The 22,292-nt window shown below is 37.9% G+C and overlaps 1 protein-coding gene, 1 long non-coding RNA gene and 1 pseudogene across 3 annotated transcripts; 1 reads left to right on the plus strand and 2 right to left on the minus strand.

Annotated features, from left to right (window-relative positions):
- The first annotated feature begins 2,168 nt into the window (after window positions 1-2,168).
- LOC147505742 (LOB domain-containing protein 16-like) lies at window positions 2,169-3,172 on the plus strand. Its single transcript, XM_086604177.1, has 2 exons — window positions 2,169-2,575; window positions 2,719-3,172. Exons 1-2 carry the CDS (start codon window positions 2,279-2,281, stop codon window positions 3,034-3,036), a joined length of 615 nt encoding a protein of 204 aa, XP_086460303.1. The 5' UTR covers window positions 2,169-2,278; the 3' UTR covers window positions 3,037-3,172.
- A 4,937-nt stretch (window positions 3,173-8,109) lies between these two features.
- LOC147505743 (uncharacterized) lies at window positions 8,110-20,019 on the minus strand. 2 transcript variants are annotated; one of them, XR_015220666.1, is made up of 7 exons: window positions 19,778-20,019; window positions 18,783-18,859; window positions 16,065-16,118; window positions 15,156-15,212; window positions 14,974-15,042; window positions 9,209-9,309; window positions 8,110-8,215 (listed from the first exon to the last, which is right to left on the minus strand). It is a non-coding gene; the product is annotated as an uncharacterized LOC147505743 (long non-coding RNA). The 2 variants fall into 2 exon arrangements; XR_015220665.1 differs by having other exon boundaries at window positions 15,156-15,249.
- Window positions 16,860-17,989, minus strand: LOC147505744 (proteasome subunit beta type-7-A pseudogene; annotated as a pseudogene).
- Window positions 20,020-22,292: the final 2,273 nt, after the last annotated feature.

Below are 22,292 nucleotides of genomic sequence, written 5' to 3' on the forward strand. Positions count from 1 at the left end.
AAAAAAAGGGAAATGTAAATGAAAAAATAAAAATGTTTAGCCTTGAATATGTTGACGCTTTGGACTAATGCTTGAGTCTGGAATGAAATTCACAGTGCCTTGAGCAAACAGACAACGCCAAATGTAAATGTCTAAATTTACACCAAAGATTAAGACTTAGTTTTTAGCTCTTAAGTTGGAATAATAAAGAGAGGATGGTTTTGTTTGGTGTTAATGGCTGCTTTTCATGAGTAAAAAGATGCTAACATATCCAACACTGTGTCAGTGAGACTGGAGTTAAGCCACACATATGTAGTTCTTAGAGGGTGGCTTTTATAGTCATTGACAGTGGGCATCAGGTGCGATACGTGAACTGATGAGTATAGATGTGTAGTTGTGATGAATGACATGTGTCTGTGAGAGGTAATTGACAGTGGGCATCAGGTGCGATACGTGTACTGATGAGTACAAATGTGTAGTCATGATGAATAATGACATGTGTCTGTGAGAGACACGCAGATAATAGTGTAGGTGTTTAAGTCTATTTGAGTTGGCATAGGGTGTAATGATAGTGTTTTCGGTAATGATGGTGGATGGTTGTAATGGTGCATGTATTACGGTGGGAAATGGACTTAAAGATAAAATTAGTAATAATGATAGTAGCGGTAATGATGTCATGAGATGAGATTGAGTGACGAGTCGGTGGGCTATTGAGTGTGCGAGTGTTCTGATACAATGAATGTTTGTAGCTGCTTGTGAGTGTGATGGGCGTTCATATGTCTGGAGGTCGCATTATATTGGGAGTCGTGCACATCCCGTAACTGGTGGGATGTCCCTTACACAAGCCATTGCCAAAACTCTCGGAAAGACTTTTTGTGCATGGATGAGAGGTGCACTGTACAGATGTATAGAAAATGAGTATGGTAGCTGAACAAATAATTTTTGCAAACCAAAAATTAGATCACGCTGGGCTGACTTACATTTTGTTTTTGTTGTGGTGTGAAAGATTTAGATAGATGTTTACATGTTTGATGCTTCTGTATCCACCCAGTTGTGTGACGCAAACCATCACACCGTTGCATATTTTAATTCCTAAAATGGTAACTCTTGCGTACGTCCTTTTGTTTTATTTCTACAGCGATTCCCACACCCAAGTAGCAACATTGTGTTTGTGGTTGCAATTAAAGCAGGGTTGGTTCAAGGTTGTCTCTAGTCACGCTGCAATATTGGTTCGAGAGTTGTGGGAGTCAAGTTGGATTTTCGTCGAGTCTCCATAAAGTGTATGACATATATAACAGTTCGTCTAAACGAATATCATTTTCAATGTTGACTTAATGTTGCTTTGCACTAATTAATCTGGAATTTTTATCAACTTATTGGTAATTCAGATTTCAGAGTGAATAAGCATCTACTTAACACCCATCCAAGATGCACCCGGAAATGGAAAACAGCAGGGGCACTATTTTCAGTATTTTGAGCCTTGATGTCATGAAACACATGAACTAAGACTAATTTGTCTCAATCGTCTAACTTGTATGCTGCATTGGTATGATTATTCCATGACTTTATTCTTGTTTGTCTCTTGGCACAAATGAAACTTCAGTCTTCAAGTTTTAGAAAGAAAAATTCCTTGTAACCACTAGCCACCCAATGTGGCTCTGACGTTGTGTTTAGGATCTTTTATAATTTAGTTTTCTACCAAAAATTCGTTCATGTACCCCTTCTGTGCAGGGTGTTGGGGAAGAGGTGCTTAGAAGAAAACTTGGACCCTAAGCGCCAAGGAGCGAATTTTCGTTTTCCTTCAACGCATACAAACTAGGTCGATAATTAATATAACACATTAACACGTCCTGCTGTCCTGCATTTTATATTTTTATTCTAAAGAGAAATTAAAAGCCATGCATTTTCATTGTTCAACTCTTTGAATGCAAATATAAAAACTTATCATTTTTGTATGACTGTAACAGTGCCAGAAAGCGACGAACAGCAGCAGTTCCAAAGTGCGGCGTTCGGCGGATGTATAAGTTAAAAATTTTAATTTAAAAAAGAGCTTACGTTACACGTTGAATATCACAGAAAAACTATATAAAAATATTTTCATTTTTCTACACCCCATTAAAGAAATGTTCCCTTGAAACCCTACAAACAAGCTTTCTGTGTCCCCTCATTCACTCTCTTATAAGAACCCCTTGTGTCCCACATTGCCTTCAGTTCTACCCCTCCTCGAAGCACTATTACCTAGTGTGTTCGTGTGCTTGGGAATCTATCTTGGGACATCTATCTTCGTCTATTTTTAGCCATGGCTACAAGTAGTACTGGGTCAGGTACTGGTTCTCCCTGTGGTGCTTGCAAATTCTTAAGGAGAAAATGTGCCTCAGACTGCATATTTGCACCATACTTCTCCTCTGAACAGAGTTCTACACGATTCGCCGCCATTCATAAGGTGTTTGGTGCAAGCAATGTCTCAAAAATGCTGTCACAAGTGCCGGTTTCTGATCGTTGTGAGGCGGTTGTCACAATTGCTTATGAAGCTCAGGCTAGGATCAGAGATCCTGTTTATGGTTGTGTAGCACATATTTTTGCTCTCCAGCAACAGGTGAAGCTCTTGACAATTAGGTCCTTGTATAGTTGAATTGATAGATTGTACTAGCTAGAAGTATTAACAAGTAAATGAAGTTTGTTTATATTACATGTTTTGAAGCTCAACGATATTGCTTAACAACATTTCCAAATCTGCAGGTGGCATATTTGCAAGCTCAACTGATGCAATTGAAGCTACAAATGGCAAATAATTGTGGTGATTCTCGATCTTTTGACAACGACTGGGTAGGAGGCATGGCTGATGGGCTTCAACAAATGACATATCCAACACATGTGCATTCCATATCTCCTCAAAGCTCCATTGACTTTGTCGACGATAATAGCAGTGACGGAATGGGATTGCCAAGTTCGCAAGGTAACGGCGATTTCCTGTTCCAAACTTGTTCAAAGAAAAACTTGTCTCAGAATGACTTGGGTGACCTCCAAGCTCTGGCTTTAAGGATGATGAGAAACTAGTCCATTATACTTAGAGGGAAGTTAGAATATGAGGCGATCAATGTGTATAAAAGAAGTGTCTCCTTTAATACTTCCAAGTACCATATATGGTTTGTTGAGTTATTGTCCATCATATTATAGCAAGGTGTGTGCCAATTAATTAAGGAAGCTTAATTACTCTCTCTTGAGCTTAAAAGTGATACTTAGTAGACAATTAAGAAGGAAGTTCGGTTTAGCTGTTGGCATGTTGCATTAGCAAGTTATATGCTAATAATGTACCTAGCTTGATCGTAGAAAACTCTTAAGAGTAAGCTCTCTATTAAAAATGCATATTTTTGGTCTAAATACTAAACTCTTCCATTGCAAATGAGTTATGAGTTGGAAATTTCAAGGTTGATGCATTCTCTTATATGTCAAAGTGAGATCGATCCAATGACTTAGCAGCTTTTCTTTGAGCGAGCATCATATTTTAAAAGAGTAAAGAGCTGATGAATCTAAAAGGAGACCATTGTTGTGGGAGGCTAGGAGCATCCTTACTTCTTGATCGATACAACGAATATGGGGAAGAGGCTATAATAATTGTACTGGGAAATACACTCACTAAATGTGCTTTAAGTATGTTTACCTAACATAAATGTCATTCATGTTCAATAATTATGTTCGCAAATGGCTAAACAAATTGGTCCCTTCAGTGAAAACAAAAGGACAAGATGTAGGTAACTAATGAAAATCAAGTAAGCATGGAGTTTCATGCAATGTAACATAGTTATTGCACTTTACACAGCTTTAAGCACAATACCTTGTTACATACAACTTTAAAGGAAAAGAGGCATTTGTGTCTTGAATTTGGATTCATAGAGGGTACCCCCATCAACATAGGGCTTCACTCCTCACTGTTGGATTTGGCATGCACGCAATTGCCTGCGTGCATTTTTCTCTTCGGAACCTTATAGACAACTTTATGCTGCTTGCTGATTTTAAACGAATCGAGGTACTGAGTTACTGACATAATGACATTCATGATTCATAGACCAACTTAGTTAGCAAGCCGAGCTCGCAAAAATCCAAGTTCAACCAATGTATTATACGTTTTATTGATCTTAATAATGATCAAACATTTCTTCTCTCCATTGCGTTTCCAAGAGGAACTATATATGGTTTCTGAGACTCTGACCTCTGCACTCCCTGCAGGTAGCCTCTGTTTCATTTCTAATGATATTCACCATCAAATTAGGTGGCCTAAGTCTTCTATAGTCAAACTCTTTAACTCGTGTGGGCTCATAATAACGTAGCACTCTTATTACATTCAACTGACGGACATGCTTGCTCCCTCCTCTAAATAGAAAAACATGCACACAAGCAAAAAGATTGGAAAGCTGTAAGAAAAACAATAATTCAAAGTACAAGAAACATTGACTAGACTTCGAGCCCCGGAACTAATATAGAAGAAAAGATTAGTATATTGGGTTTAGTAATCATAAGTGATTTCATTTGTTTGAATTGACCCTAGTATATTAAAGCAAGTAATGCTTTGGAGCTGAAGCTGCTTGTTAATTGAAAGTTTTTGGAGTTATATTTTACTTGTTAAATTAGAGATTTAAAGCCTGTCTAAAAGTCCTCAGTTAAGACGAAAGAAAGATAAGTAGGATAATTAATATAGGACTTGCAGCTTATGAGAAGAGGTCAAGTTTAGTAAAAGAGTTCAAAAAGAAAAAGTGTCAGCTTTGAGTCTTCTCATTGTAGCAAAAGTATGTGTTCTAAATTGGTCGAATCTGTTTTTATTAGTTAAGTTTTCTTTCATTCATTTGCTTTCTGCGAAAAGGATCTAGCGATCTTGAGTTCTTGACATCATTCTGCTAAAATGATGGTTTGAACAACTTTTAACGAATATGGGCGTGCAAGAAAACACACTACATATATCAGTAAAACATTTATATCTTTTTGGTCTACTCCACACTGATATATTTCCACAATTAATCTTTTAGCGATTTGACCAAATATATCACAGTTGTATATTAATGTAAACATTTTTTCTTTCAATAATTTCGATTCTTTTGCTGCTACATTCATTTTTCTTGATCAAAGAATGTTGCTACATTCATTATGCATCAAGTGATCAAAGTATTTGAAGCTTTAGTTATTGGGATCCATCAATTGGTTTAGTTGGTACTTGAGCTTTCTAATACCAAGTTTGCTTTTATTAGAAAAAATGTTCTGTTTGCATCTATTTGCAAGTAAGATTAATCATCACCTTCCACTCACTTCCACAGACCACATTTCACAAAGGAAGCATTATGCAGGGCTTCAGGGAAAAGGCTTATCTTAGACATTGAAAGCTATTAGGCCATGTTTCTTGTTTTTATTAGCTAGATAAGAGCTTCCAAGCAGTTGAAACTTGAAGCCACAAGACTATATAGTCTTATATTATTTGCATCCATCCATACATAGACAAGCATGTTGTTTTGAGTTCTGAGTAACGGCTTGTTCCTCCTTTACAAAAAGAAGAGGGCAGCACCACACCCTGCATGCTTTCCTTAAATGTTGAAAACCTGCTTCTTTGTTCTTGTGCCAACCCCCTTCGTGCAACTATTGTTGACCATATGTACAAATTATATTGAAGTTAAAAAACACTACTCTGGTATTATTGTTACGGTAAATTTTGGGACCTTAATTAGTGTCAAATTTTATTGAACAAGGTTGACCTCAATGTCGAACAAGCGGTGCTCTTTTAGACGCACAATTCATCTGATGGGTTGTCCCAGTTGACGCGCAATGCTTTCACGCCAACGGGAAAAATCAGACCTAGATCAATTGATACTCTCTTTTCTGGTTTCAGACTGAGATGCAGAATTACAACAAACATAGAGTGTTCAATTTAGATGGATTTGATTGAAAAGCTGTAAAATTAGCCGAGGAACTTTACTGGTCCCAAGAAGATCTAATCTGTATCGAACCACGAACTTGGACCTCCAATGGAACTCCACCCCAAGTTCTTAGAGCAAGTCCAATAGAGGCTATATGGGTTGCTAAAGGCAAATATAGCACCCCAACCACAAAAATGTCATTCCCATGGAGCTGCTAAAAAGGTCTTAAATTTGGAAGGAGTAAAAACCAAGCCAAAGTTAAGAACTTCGCTAGTAGCTGCTATAATAAGTTCGGGAGACGGACGACATAGTTTCTGCCGCCCATGTATTAAATTTCGACGGACGACAAAAACTGTGTCGTCCGTCTAAAAAATTTCAACTTAAGTTATAAAATAATGGACGAACGACAAAAACTATGCCGTCCGTATCATTTAGCACTTCAAAACAGAAAACGCGATTGGATTGGTTTTTTGATTTTGGGGTGCCTAATTTGGCTAACTAGGCAAGCTAAAAGGCCTATGCGACACCTTTTAGCAGCTCTCCATTAGACTTGTTCTTACAATTAGTAACTACAAGTATATAGCACGGATGTGTCATCAAACATTTTATGTTTATGCATTTCCAAGATTTCAATGACTAAAAACATACTCGATCTGTGTTTATGCCTTCCCAAGATTTCAATGACTAAAAACAACACACACAAAAAGATGAACAATCAAGAAGGGGTGCATTCAACCATAGTACAAAATATCGACCTCTGATTTATGGATATGTATCGTGGATATATCCCCCTATGTGGGGATATATTACATTTTGGTATTTGTAAATATCGTGGATATATCGAGATATATCGACAAATATCCACAGACTATGTGTGGGTATTTCTGACTGCAAATATCATAGATATATCGCGATATATCGACAAATATCGATAAATATCCACAAATATCGACAAATATTTATATTTTCTTTGAATGTGGTCATTATAAATGTTGAATTTGATCAGTCCTTACAAGTGTGAATAATGGAGAAGATTGTGATGGGTCGAGTTTTGACTGAGCTTGCTTTGGGACGAAATTACATATCAAGATTTTGTGATGAACTTGAATCAAGTCAGACATTGTTCCCCCCTTTCCTCTGTCAGCTCAAGTCCCTGTCTTGATGAGAATAAATGAGCTTTTAGCCAGTGTATTTATAAGCGCGATTGATGCTACGACTTTAACTAACACAGCTACGTTGAGCGTTACTGCCCATTGCGTGCATGTGCCAGGTTGTCATCTCGTTCTGGATGAGGTGTTATGTTGTAACGATCTATCATGAGTCCTGGAGGTTATCACCTCGTTCTAGACAAGGTGTTATATTATAACGATCTTCCATGAGTTTTCCTGATTCGTGTTGGACACGTGCATAATATATATAAATATATTATTCCCTCACAGTCATACTTTTAATATAAATTACTCTCTAATACTAAAAATACACCTCAGAATTCCTACATATTACATTGACTTTTCATTCTTTAACAATGAATCTTGAATTTTTTTTCTACATATTACAATACTTGTTGCACTTGCACCGAAGTTCAATCATATAGCGATCTATTAGATCTTCTCATTGTGATTGAATCCATGATGAGAGCGTGAAGGCCCTGTAACCCTAATGTCCATAGATGCCTCGCCTATAGAGTCTATCCAACACTCTAACGCCTTCGGGAGACGACCAACACAACTCAATCCACTTCATCAGTTGTCAATATGACGGTTCAATTACATCACTTGCCAAAACTATGCTCCCACTAGTATCCTCCCCATCACTGCCATAAACCGCATCCATCATCTTGATCAGGCAATCTACAACATATTGTAGCCTTTTGGTTGAAGCTAGGATTTTACATCCTTCAATGGAGGTTGTTATTTGGGACAATAGGGGAAGCATAAATAAAACAGAATAGAATGGTCTTGGTTCGTCCTCACCCTTGATGGAAAGAAGGTACTTTCGAGAAGATCCGAGCCTTTAGCATGCGAGGCAAATGGTGATTACACCAAGTACTTCCCAACAAACAACACCTAATCAAGAAGATCCTCTCCTTTTCTATGATCATGATCCTTTTCCTCTTGCAAGAACTCTAGAACCTTACCCATCGTCTCGTTCGGGCCATTGACCATCATTATTCCCATGCTTTTATCAATATAACTCTCATTGATTTCAGAGACGTTTTTTTTGGTGACCAATTTCATCATCTTTTCTGTTGAGACTAATTTCATCATCTTTTCTTATGATGATTCCTTCACGTAAGAATCTTCAGCACAGATACGCGCACACAAGAACAACTAGCCCTAGCATTTCCAGAGAGATAAGAGATAAGAGAATGAAGATAACAATAAAACAATCATTGAATACCAAAGACACGTGGCATCTTTAATTATTACAAAACTCTGGACGTGATATAGACCAACTAAGCAAAACCTAAACTACACAGAGACAGAAAAATCTTACAAAAATTTCGGCAGAGTTTCCTCTGTATTTTCGATATTTCATAAATTTAAATCCTGTTATAACCTTCAAATCCAATAAAACTACACCCAACTACTAAAAGAAATACTGATTCGCAAAACCGGCTACTTAACCATCTCGACTAGTGCCAGTTAAGTCAAGTAATCAATCCTCGAATCAAAAAAATCCTACAAAAATTTCGGTAGAATTTCCTCTGTATTTTCAACATTTCATTAACTTAAATCCTGTCATAACTTGGAAATCCAATAAAACTACACCCAACTACTAAAAGATATACTGATTCGTAGAACCGGTTACTTAACCATCTCGACTAGTGCCGCTTAAGTCAAGTAACCAACCCTCGAATCAAATATTGACAAATTCAAGCTAACTAGAGGAAGGAACAAATTTGGTTCAAATTTCACCTCGGGGCTCAAAGTAGAGGAATAAAATTTCAAAATTGTTACGACTTTCTACTTATGCTGATTTCCACAATTCCAAACGATATGAAATGATAAACTAGCTAGATTAAGAATTGAAGAAAGCAAGTCAAATAAGTGAATAACATATGTGAGCTGAAAGGTAATTCTTTCAAGACAAGCTATAGATTTTAAGAAACAAACCTATAGATTTCAAGATAGCTACTCTTAGAAGTTAAAATAAGGTTGATAAGCTAATAGAATCCTTAAGGGATAAGCAAGTAACGGGGACATCAATCAAGAGCAACAATGACATGGTGCAAGACTAAAAATCGGGATAACTACAAATTATAAGACCTTTGGTTACAGGTTGTGAACAGAGTCATAATTACACAACGAAAAAGCATCTTCATTCACCTCTTAGCTCGAGAAACATAAGCTAGTATGAACTTGCAGCAGTTTAGTTCTCTGAGGCGGAAAAGTTGGTTCACAGTATCAAAAAGTGGAGAGATGCTATGCTGTTGAAAGCATACAGTGAGTCAAGAAATTCAAAAAGATGCAATTGTAACTAAGAAATAAGCAAGCCCAACACTACATTAAGAAGAAAACATATGAAATTGAAGGATATAAATATCAGCTCCAAGAACTAGATCAAATCCCCCTGGATATTGATATGAAATTTGTTTTATATGATTGTCATCTCCCTATTCTAGCTTCTCTGTTGCCAATCCTAAGTACAAGTGTCCATCAAAGACAAAGCTTATCAATATAGCTTCTTTTTGTTACTAGACACTCGACTTAATTAAAACAAATAAAACCCCATAGGAAGATTATTGTTTTCTCCTTACCAGAACAATTACTACGGCATTCCGAAGCTGCATGGAGCTCTACATTTTTCTTCAAGATCTAAGTGGCTCACCAAAAACATAACAATTACAACTAATCCATAGACATAAAGAACTCACAAAACATAGCGATATTTTGTACTATGACTCAAACTTTATTCAAAACCAACAGAGAGGCTGACACTCCAAACCATTAAACATGATAAAAAACTGACAGCCAATACAAAAACACTTTAACTTTATTCCAAACCAACAGAGGCTGACACTCCAAACCATTACAAAGAAGACTACTGCCAGAATGATTTGCGACCTTCTTGTATGCCTTTGACACCATGTAATGCCGATTCAAAAAGAAAATCATTACAATACTGGTTCCAAGTGAGGGTTTGGCCGAACCAATTCTTAAAGTTTTCCACGTATAAGTCATACGCTGACTGATCCAAGTTCTTGCCACACAATTGAAGGTAACCAATAATCGGATACCCAGTTTCCTCAACAACGGGTCGACTTGGAGGTTCCCATACAGTTCCCCATGCAGGTGGAGGCATGTCCACACTATGGTCCGAGAATGGCTGAACATCTTCCATACTTTGGTCCCTTTCATTCCGTCCTCCATAAGAATGACGAGGATGTGCATATTGTTCGAAGGTAGCACAAATGTAGATTCAAGTAGAATACTTCGCGAGATGGAGCATTCCAATCTCCATAAGACTGAGGGGACGCATATTGTTCCGAAGAAGTAGCATAGGTGGAAGCAGTAGAGTATGCTTGAGGATCATTCCAATTCCTATAATATTGAGAACGTGAATATTCTTCTGGAGGATTCGCATATGAAGAGTCTGTAGAATATTCAACCATATTTGAACTAGTAGAAGAATATCCATAAAGCTGATCATAAGAAAACAATCCTCCAAATTGGCCCGCCAACGAGTCCACAGACATCTCGACCCCAGTAGACGACCCTTGCCCATAAAACAATTGATGGAGTCCGTGCTCTGTGTAGGATCTGCTCTCCTTTGTCGACCTTTTCTTTGACGAGATCCTCGTTGGGCGGAAGCACCATGGTCAGAGTCTTGAGTTGCATGGTCAAACCCATCCTCTTCAGTAAAGTATACTCCTCTATTATCACGGCACTGTGAGGAACCACCAGTTGCTTGTTGAGACCCAACAACAGTGCATCCACCCCTACCACTTGGTGGGCGCTGTGAGGACCCACCCCTTGATTGTTGTGAGGATCCACCCCTTGACTGCTGCATTGAGGACCCACCCTTGATCGTTGTGACCTTGGTGTCGCCCGTTGTGACCCAACACCACCACCAATGGAAACTCTAGGTTGTTGTGACTGAACCCCATCATTACCATCAAAACCTGGAGGACCACCACCACCTACTCGACTTGGACCACTGCCATCTCCACGACCACCACCACCTCCTCGACTTTGACCACTATCACGAACTTGAGCATGATCATCATCAAAACCAGAGGAACCACCACCACCTACCTCGACTTGGACCACTACCATCTCCACCCCACCACCATGATCACCATCAAAACCGGAAGGATCATCATCAAAACCACCCACCACCACCTACTTCGACTCGGACCACTACCATCTCCACGACCACCACCACCTCCTCGACTAGGCCCACTGGCACGAACTTGAGCATGATCATCATCATCATCATCGCTATCGTTATCGTCATCAACAACATTGTAAGCATTATCGTGCTCCCCATCACTAAGCATTCTCCATGCATCAGGATCATAATATGTTTCACCATCAAGTTGAGTGTCATTAGGAGATTGAGTTGCTTCAAAGTTATCCTCATGATTGGGATTCGGAACAGGTTCCCAATTTCCATCTATTGGCACACCAGATTGCTCTGCAATGTATGAATTAGGATGACCACTTTCATCTAATAATGCCTCAGGGGTTCTCTCTCTGTCATCGATCCAATCAAAAATAGGACAGTCTGAGTCATTATCGACTGGGTACAATGATGTGAGGTCCAAGATCTTCTTCTCTTCTTCAAATTGGTTCTTTAGTTGGACATGCTTGCTTTTCAGTCGAAGGTTGTAGTGGACAAAGACTCGATCCTCCAGTGACTCGGTTCTCGAGTTACAACGTTTCGCCGAGTGTATGAATCCAAACGTGCTCCAATTCCTCTCACATCCAGATGATGAGGTAGTTTGTGAGAGGATCCGTATAGCTAACGTTTTCAAGTGGTCGACATAACCGTCTTCAACATTTATCCACCAATCAGCTGCGTCAATGACAAACAATGTAGACCATATTATATAATTTTGTATGGACTAAAACTAGAATAGGTCAGTTACAAGTTCGTAGTGGGTTAACAATGAAACTAACCCGGCATGACTTTGGTTCTTCCATATACAAGAATTGGCAGAGAATAATACCGAAGCCTCTCGATAAGCTTTATATTCATTTAAGCAAGCCAATTGATCGATAGGTTTGGGATCAATTGGTTAATGATCGTCTGCATTCTTGAGAGGAACTCCCCATTGTATGCAACATTTTCACTATCAGGGCCGTAAATTACGGCAGGATTAAGGTAGTGTGCTACAAGCAAATTTGTAGCATATTAGCTTACAACAGTTATGGTACAATTAAATAAACCTCGAGTTAACAAAAATATTACCAGCTTTGTGTAATGGGTGCCCCAATTGGTTGTTCCACCTCCTCTTAATGATTCCAACAATCCATTCAGGCGAGCGAATCTTCCTCCGAACTTGCTTAATTGTTATTTCTACCCATCTGTGTAAAAATGGCATGGTCGGTTTATCATCCCTATCCACCTTCCGCAATAAAACCACAATGGGTTCTAATACAGCTACAATCCCCTTCACATTCTGCCAAAATTCTTGGTCGTTTATAATATCCTCGACCATCATCATCTGGACTGTAGGATTATCATTCTTGATTTCAAGATATCCTTCAGAAGTAAACATTGACCGAGCTTGTTCTTTTTTCTTCAGAAAAACTTTTCAATGCCATGTAATTATTGGCAAATCTAGTTGGACCAGCTTCGGACTAAGTCTCCACCACACACTTCCCTCATAAGGGAAACAACTTCGAGAGTGGTTATAAATGAAAGGCGTGATATCCTTCACGATCATCAAGGATTGCTTTTCGTCGACGGGGGCTCGAGAAAATTCTTTCAAGATAAGGTCTATAGAATGAGCCGCGCATGGGGTCCAGAAAAGGTTATACCCTATTGTACATGAAGTAGTTTAGTAGATAGTTCATACAAAAAACCTATTTGCAAAAGGAATCTAAAATGAGAGAATAAAACTTATTTGTAAGTATACCATTTTCTCTTGCAAGCATCTCTCCAGCTTTCTTAAAATTTGCCCCGTGGTCCGTTACAATCTGAACAACATTCTCCTTGCCAATCTTGTCAACAACACATCTCATGTGTTTCAGTAAGTGGCGGTGATCTTTCTTGTGTTTCGATAGATCAACGGACGAATCAAAAGTCATGAGCCCATCATAATACACCATGAAGTTCATCAAGCACTGTCCATCACACATAACAGTGACACCATATGTAGACCATTTTATTTTTATATGGTCAATATACAATTTGCACTCTGCCTTAAGCTTCTGCAACTCTGAATTTAGTAGCTGATAGGCTGAAGGAGGGGTCACTCCAAGACCGGCACGACATGCCTCATCGAACATCGGCTTGTAATACGGGTTGTTGGCCACTGCATTTGGAGACAAGTTTCCCCAAAGTACAAATCTAGCCACAGCTGTTCTAAACACCCCAGCTTTTGACTTACCGGCTGGCGTCATCTGGTGGACAGATGGTTGATTAACATCAGGCCTTCTCGGGGAATCAACATCAATAAGCTCGGGATGCCTAGTGCTCTTCGAACGGGAGAAGAAAGACATAAGACCTTTGCCTTTGAGAGCTTGTGCTTGGAACATTGGAGTTCTCTCCGGTTGGACCCTCCTATCCCACGAGCCGTCCTCGCAGAACCCTCTCGTACTCATCTCTAGATTGTTGCCGAGCCATCTCGAACTTCGTTGTCATCCTCGTCCGAGTCTTCTCCGAGGGGGTGTGCATGCATGGCAGCTCTATAATGTTCTTGAGCTATGTTTTTCCATTTCTCTTCTCAATTCGGACTCAATTATTTGTCGAACATGTCTCGAATTTCCTTTCCACACTTCAAACATTTCTCAACATTTTGTTCCCTCCGCCAAGATGTACTTTCAGCCTTGTAATGCCACCTCCAAATAAAATCTTATCACGCGTTTTTTGCATCAGTGCCCGTTTTATTTCGGGGATACGGATAGCGTGGTCCCACCCGATATCAAATCCCTTTGGCATTTCTATCCTCATTTATCACAAACGAGAATAATTTAATATATACATCAAACCAAAACATAATTAAATTTGATGATTCCTATTTAAAAATACATTGATCAAGTACGTGGTATGGTCCTATAACTCAAATTCCAATGTTGCCTTAATTGTGTCTAGCTCTTTTTCTACATTTAATTCTAATAGTCAAGCATCAAAATATTAACAATATCAAACAATTACAGTCAAGTTAGAAACCGGCATCCGGGCTTGTGATCGGAATTAACCAATCTTTAAACAAGTAGGAACTCTCAGATCACCCGTAGGTGCACCGTGTTCTGGAACCAAACTGTACTTTGAGTGATATCAAGAATATTCCAATGCTAACTGTGTACTTTTATTGATATTCCAATGTTGCCTTAACTGTGTCGGGCGCTTTTCCTACATCTAATTCTAATATTCATGCATCAACCAATGCTAATCATATCTTCCCTGTACTTAGAAATAACGGTATAAATCATTTAGCCAATTTTACCATTGCATTATATTTTTAACACTAACTTGCTTGTTTATAAAACAAAATAGCTAAAAATATTTTGACAGAGTTTCCTTTGTTTATTCAACTTTTTGACCACCTGTATTATGCCTAAAATACTCATATAGTAAAATAATGAAAAAAAACAACAACAACAACAACAAAAAGACAAACATAAATTCTATAACTATCAGTTCATCCATAGAATCTAAATACCAAGTTAAATTACATTAGCCATTCAAATTAATTTAAAGTCATGCACAAATAAAATATAAAAAACATATAACCTGCACACTTGATAATTAAACCAAGAATAAATCCTAACACTACCTAATATACAAACCAAATGACTTTACCATGGCACACAACCAAAACATATCCCTTATATGCATACAAACACCCACAATTTCAGTTGTTGCAAAAACACAACAAGCAACAAATAAAAATAGTATACGAAATGGGTAGAAGTTTTACCTCAAGAGAATCAGAAGCCAACTCCACTACTACAAATCAAACTCCACTACTGCAAATCAAACTCCACTACTGCACCAACAATGAACAACTTTATTTGAATTATTCTTACTAATAAATGCTCGACTTTCTCACTCATAATACTAGAAAAATTGATATTTGCTGGAAAAAAAAACACGACGTACCTAGTGCGTAACAACCAAAAGTGGAGAAGAACAAACCACTGAGATAACACGAAGTACCTAGAGTGCAACAACTAAGTTTTTAGCTGTGCTTATGCTGCAAAATAGAAAAACAAGCAACCATTGAGAACATACTTGTATTGCTAAAGTTTTTTAAATTGTTGTCTGACAATTGTTTTAAGGCTTCAGTTTAATTTTCATCTCAATTACTATAATATGTTCACATCTACCCCTTTGGATGTAGCTTGGTACACATCAATTCATGGAAGAGTTTGCTCTACCCTCAAAGACAAGGACCAAAGATAGGTACAATCCTCTTCTAGATGATTTCAAGAATACAAAATATCTTATGATATACATAACTCAAATATAAAACCACCATTTAACATCACATTCTAAAAAAAAAAAAAAAGGCAGAGAGTTTCCTTTGTATTTTCAACATTTCATAAATTTAAAACCTGTCATAACTTGCACACTTGATAATTAAACTAAGAATAAATCATAACACTACCTAAATATACAAACCAAATGACTTTAATTACCATGGAAAACAACCAAAACATATACCTTATATACATGTTACCTTATAGAAACATTTATTAAGTACCTATGTTATTGCTTCTTTGACTTCTTTGACTGAATAGTATTTGGGTTAAGCCTAGGAGAATCTTTTTGACTTCTTTGACTGAATAGTATTTGGGTAAATACCATTTTAATGTTGTAACAAACAACTAAGAGTAAATAAAACTAGTATCTGAAATGGGTAGAAGTTTTACCTCAAGAGAATCGGAAATAACTCCACTACTACAAATCAATGTATGAAATGGTAACCTAAAACGGATAAATGTACAAAGTGTTACTCAATTTTTGTTTTCATTACAAGCAAAAACAAAGATAGGGTCATATATTAACCTCTTCTTCGGAAATGCGTCTCACTGCAATAATAGTTGCTTGGCCACCTCTATCCTGCAATGGGACTCAAATGATTTAAGATTAGTAGCACAAGATAGATGAAGCAAAAGCAATCATTTAGGGAGCCATGGAGAATTACAGTAGAATTGAAAAATATTTCTAATGGATCTCATTTAAAATAGGCTTGCCAATAAAAAAATAAAAAAATTCCAATGACTAATCTATACTATCTACCAAAAAGCGCGATGTTCCTTATCGTCTTCTCGTCTTATTATATCATAAATGAAATTCATATCATATTTCATATAGCAAGCGATACTCGAACCCACCAAGCAAGATACGACCTTCTTTTATTTATAGTATCGCTTATCGTGGGACTGGAATAAAGCAGAGTTCAAATAATCGCGATGGCGACTTCGTAGTTCCCTGTCCGCATATGCTTGGCCTGCAAGTAGTGTAGTTGCTTATTTGTAGTGAACTAGGATAAGCGCGTTCTTCACACAAGATAGAAGGAAGCAGCAAAGCACCCGTAGAAACCTATGGGGCAGACTGATTGGTAGGGGAGAATATTCCGAGGAGGAGTGGGGAGTCTCGATCGCGGCGAATCACCAATAGAAATAGCCATAGGGAGCCGAGATCCCGACGTTAAATAAGCGTGATTCCGACCTCCGGTGCATGGACTCCCCGCCCTTCCGATTCGAGAACAAATAGCCCCCCTATACCTATTCATTCCTCCGGATTCGAGGTTTATGCTTCTCCCCGCCAGACCACCGCTTGATAGAGTAAAACCTCTCTGCCTCTAACTAAAGCCTGGAAAACTACTGCTTTTAAAGCCTTAAGCTAGAAAGTCCTGCCATCTATATTCAAGGGAGCACCCTTCTTTACAGTAACAGGAGACATTGCTCGTTCCCGTACTTAATCACACACAGGTTTCTCTACTGTTTTATCGTGTGCTATTGTTTTTTTTAGAACATCACGTAATCAAGTGGTTATTTAAAATTCGTTGCAATGTTCAGCTTCATATATAAAAAGTCTTCGGGACCATACTTTGGTAAAGCATTTCTTTTCTCCTTGAAAGTCGGGGTTATTTCACTCTTCCATTTCATCTCCTTCTGCCAACACCAGGTTCGCCATCAACGGGATAATCCTAGTCGACAAAACCTCAGTTTTGACCCCTTGCAAAAGAGTAACCCTTTGAGCTGACATAAGTGCGAGGATTTGGCAACTGGTAATTCCTCAAGTAATCCGTCTTCCCTTTAGTTATCACGCAAACATCAACATTGCTACCACTTCCCAAATCATTAAAAATGCCTGCACATATTGCCTTGCAAACAAGCTTAATACCTTTATCTCTAGAAAGGCCTTTTTTGTAGTTTGACTCAAACATAGCCATTGCAGCCAAAGAACCCGAGCCCATTGTCGCATAAGGAAGTGTATCAGTTGACCCATGAGGATATATAGTATGCAAATGAGGTCCAGTAATATCAACTCCACCAAGGATATATAGTATGCACATGTCCTTGATAACCAAAAAGGTGAGTCTTTAATAGTGTAAAAGCTGTAACAACCCTCGACTCACGACCAGTTGCCTGGCGGTGTAACTATAATCTTGAAATGACCATGTATGTAAACTGCCTCGGTATCGTGCAGTCCCCACTCCACAACAATATATATTAGGTGCCATATAATGAATCTTCTCACAATTCTTATCAGCAACTATAGGTCCCTCAGTAGCTCTTGTATCTGCTCCAAGTATAATTCCATCCTGGAAAACTAGGCCGACGATAGTGGTACCGGTTTTGCGATAAGTTGGAGGTTTGAAACCAGATTTAGACATTAACATCTCATTTCTTCTACATAGATCGAAATTGAATCCACCTTGATCAATCGCTGCTGATACTTTCCCCATTTCTGTTTTTTAGTGTGGATCTTCGTGCGCTATTGTTAGCTAGCCGGTAAAGATATGGTTGAGTTGCGGCTAACGCCTTCTGCTCATTCCATTGTGTTTGATCGAACAAACACTACTATCACAGCGCCCCTTCACCCGAATTGTAGTAGTTTTAGTGTGCCCTAATGAATGGAAAAAATCTATTAACCTGGGCAACTCCTACTAGTTTGTTTAGTTTCTTCTTTATCGCTTGTCTGAACCCAAAAGGGGGCTGAAGGATTCAATATCCCTCTCCAACCAAGTATGGCGATCCCTTTACCAGGAAAAATATATCGAGCTATTCTCGACCTTTACCAAGTATATCGAGATATTCAATATCGAGCTATTCTCAATCCCTTTACCAAGTATATCGAGCTATTCTTGACCTTTTGGGTCTCCGTTTGTCCCAGCCCTTGTTACCCAGTAGATTCATAAGTTCTATTTGTTTATTCCAAAGTTCATATCTATATTCATTTTCCGTGATGGTCCTTGTATCATTTGGATTTAGTAAGCTATCTCACTTGACAGTTGATACCAAGGAAGGGGAAGGACCAACATACTAGATGGATAAAAAATTGTTGATCGATAACGTATTAGACTGAAAAATAATACAGAAGAATAAAATATGTTCCTAATCACATAATATCATGTCAAACAAATATATGTATTTCTTTTTAAAATAGAAGTCATCAACTTTCCGCTTTGCTGGAAATTCTAATTTAAAACTTGTCATTCTCCCAAAGTAGATAACACTCTACGCTAAATACTAAATACAAAATATTTTATATTACCTCCTCTCGTTTAAATGCTTTGGCGTTAGGACGACAGGAATGGTTCATACAGCACTACAAAGGAAAGAACGCGGAGCCTGAAAAATGATATTGAGACCAATGTTTATACATGATTCAGTTTAGATCTAGAGCATTTGTACGCAAGAATTGGAAGCATTACTACTTCAAATGTAAACGTCTATTAGCCTACGACATCATGCATTTTCACCCAAACGAAGATCAACTTGAATCCACACATTGGAAAACAATGAATAAACAGACAAAGACAACAACATGTCAACATAAACCTAACATCAAGTCATAGTAATTACATTGATAATCCATTTTCAAAAGAGTTACAACTGGAACTGAAAAAAGACTAGATTTTCCTAATGTTTACATGTGACTGAAACCTCTCCATCTCGATTACAAAGATTTTAAGCTTGAATAGTATATCATTTTTTATTTTTGATAGGTAAGGTACACATCATTGTCCAATTTCAACAACAATTTACCAAAGACGAGTTTAAATGCTCATCCACTTTTGTTCCATGAATTTTTGTGCGGATACTGGCTCAAATACATTCTGATGAAGGTAATAAGAAAGTTCATCCTAACTACACAATCAAAAGCATACAATAGGACCTTAAAACATTTCACGGTATAGTAATGGACTAATGGTCACAATTTCATCTGCAAAGAAACACTCCAGTTATAGAAAACCACATGCATCAAATGGAAAGGAACCAGAACAATACCCAAGGAGGTGGACTAAGGAAATGGAAGATAAGAACAGGTGTATAGGACACATAAGTTAATCAGCACGCCCTTATCCCCCACTTCTTTCCCTCAAATAAGTTCATGTGACCTTTATTTATTTTTTAAACTCTGAAATGCTTATACAATAGACCTCCTTTAAAACACATTTCACGGTACAGTAATGGTCACAATTTTATCTGAAAACAAGTTATTCTAATCAATAATTAGTGACACTTTTATTTGATGCTAAGCCATACCTTGGCAACACATTGAATATTCATCACCCAGAGCATCCATAACTGGTCGTGTAGTCTTCTACTCCTCTCAGCTTGTTTCTACCAGTTATTTGATGAAATATACTAAGAATATCTTTGCAGGAGTTAATATACTGAGAGGTGTGCGATAGTGGAGAAGAAGAAGCTTTTGTAGCCATCAAAATTCGCAAGCTCGCGTGGGAGAGGTAGGAGTAGCCTTTATTAATTTTGTTCATCGGTTTGCAATAATTCTCTCCTTTCAGCTCCAATTATCTCCGATAATATCGTCATTTAAGCATATCATCGATATATCGCGATATATTAGAAAATATCGTCGATAAATGCATTGGTATTTATCCAAATTAGTATCGCGATATTTATATATCCATATTTGAAATCTCGATATTTATGATATATCGCGATATTTTGTACTATGCATTCAACTATAGTAGCAATGTAGCTCAATCCCCACCTCCAATTTTTCTCTCTTATGGTTTTAAGTGTCTTGGGACCCGTTTAAAGATGTGCTAGGCAGTTATTAGAGTTAACCCCCCGATGAGAAATTAGGGTCTCCTCCCCAAATACACACAAAAATAAAATCAAATTGGATTACAAATTGTTTTTTTTTTTTTTTTTTTTAATAATACTCGTTAACCCCATTTATTATTGTTTTAAACAAGTGGTTTGTATTTTCATTGGATTTGGAATAAACTAATTGGACTGAAGCTAATCATGATTAGCCTATATAAGCACGAGCGTAGCAAGGCGGCGGAGGAGGATTTGATCGATGCTAGCTTTGTTTTGGAACTCTAAGATAATGGTGTTTTTTCTCTCTTTGCAGACTGGTTTTACGCGATCTTTGTATGATGAGATACTATCACGCGAGCTGAAGATGGAAGATGATGAGACAATGGAAGGCCTATTTAAACCCACCTTCACTGTTTATTCACCATCTCAAAACCAACTTTGCTCTATCTATCATAATAACCATGGTTGGTTCCAAAGGAAAAACCACCATTAACCAAGACCAATCAAACAATATTGAAAATCTTTCTGCTGACTTCACCCAAAAAGTTCATTTGCCGTACAAATCAACCACTACTATTGTTTATTCAGGCCGTATGAAAGCAAAACTATTGGAGCATAATAAGCTTAGCATTTTTATTCGTATTTTAGATGGTAAAATAGTAGCTGGAAATCTGCGAGTTGGTCTGGAGAAACTGTGGGCACCTTTCAAGATAGTTAAGATGGAGTTTTATAAAAATGAAATCTTTAAAGTGTGGCTGGAGAACCAACACCAACTGGAGCTGATCCTCAAAAGGCAACCTTGGATTGTGTCGCAACATATCTTACAGATTGAACCATGGACAGATATGAAGGAAAGCAAGGAACTTGACTTTATCAAGTTCTTCATATGGGTCCAACTATTAAATTTTTCTGAGATTTTCAGGATAAGGAAATAATTGAGAACAACTTAATTGAATCAGGATGTTTTAGTCCTACCCAGTTGCTGCACTTAGAACTATACCCAAAACATAAGGATTTCGTTGAAATGACAAGAGTCAAGGTGTTGCTTGATGTTAAGGAACCCATTCCACCTTGTTTCAAGCTTCCTGAATCGATTAATGGTCGGGCAGAATGGATCCAATTTGCTTATGAGTATCTACCAATCTTCTGCTTCAAGTGTGGTTTCATAGGACGCATTTAGGCGTCATGTAATTTCAATAATGCTGATTTCTGTGCTGAACCACAATTCACTTCAACTGGATTGAAGTTTGAACTCTACAACAACAAAAACCACCAAAAACCGTATTTTTCCTAAACCTATTGTATGTCATTGAGCGTCTTGTCCATGAATCTCAAGTGTTATTGCAAACAGAACCACCTCGAGGGCATTACCCTTTTCTAATCAGAAACTCTTTTAGTGACAGAGGACTGTATGCTTCAATGAAAGGGACAAATGAAGGTGGTTACACTCCAAGTATACCAAGTAAAGGAAAATGTCTGATGATAATGGAAATAAACACTGTACCCCTGATTCTAATATGGGAACCAGTCAACATTTTAGTGGAGAATGGTTGATCAATGACAACCCTGTTAACACAGAAGCCTTTTTTCTCGATCTAATGGATTTTATCCCCCAAATCCCTGTAATCCAGTTTAACACACTTCCCAATCAAGCTTTCTATGCTGGAACATCATAGGTAGAAACTTCTATTCCTAATGTTGTTCTTTTGGTTGAGCTTACTAAACAATTTGAAGGCAAAGTATGACAATTGAACCAGTTCAAAAGGCAAGAAATTAGTCAAGGAAAAGCTGTTGATATTGATGAAAACTATGCCCAAGTCCAGACTGAAGTGGTGGAAAGCTATAACAGGGAAAGGGAGCAGAGGCGCAAGACTCCACTAAATATAATTATGGAGGACCGTGAAAACTCCATGTCTTCGAATGGTAATACTTTGTGCCTATCTGGCAGGCATAAGAGAAGCTAGACGGAGAAGGAAGCTGCCCATAAGCA

This window comes from Coptis chinensis, chromosome 4 (genome assembly GCF_015680905.1).
Source record: "Coptis chinensis isolate HL-2020 chromosome 4, ASM1568090v1, whole genome shotgun sequence".
In the NCBI taxonomy this organism is placed as follows: Eukaryota; Viridiplantae; Streptophyta; class Magnoliopsida; order Ranunculales; family Ranunculaceae; genus Coptis; species Coptis chinensis.

Excerpts from the sequence above, each read along its gene's own strand:
- LOC147505742 (XM_086604177.1), top strand. The coding sequence starts at position 2,279 with ATGGCTACAAGTAGTACTGGGTCAGGTACTGGTTCTCCCTGTGGTGCT. Across the intron at positions 2,576-2,718 it reads TTTTTGCTCTCCAGCAACAG|GTGGCATATTTGCAAGCTCA; the intron begins GTGAAGCTCTTG and ends CCAAATCTGCAG.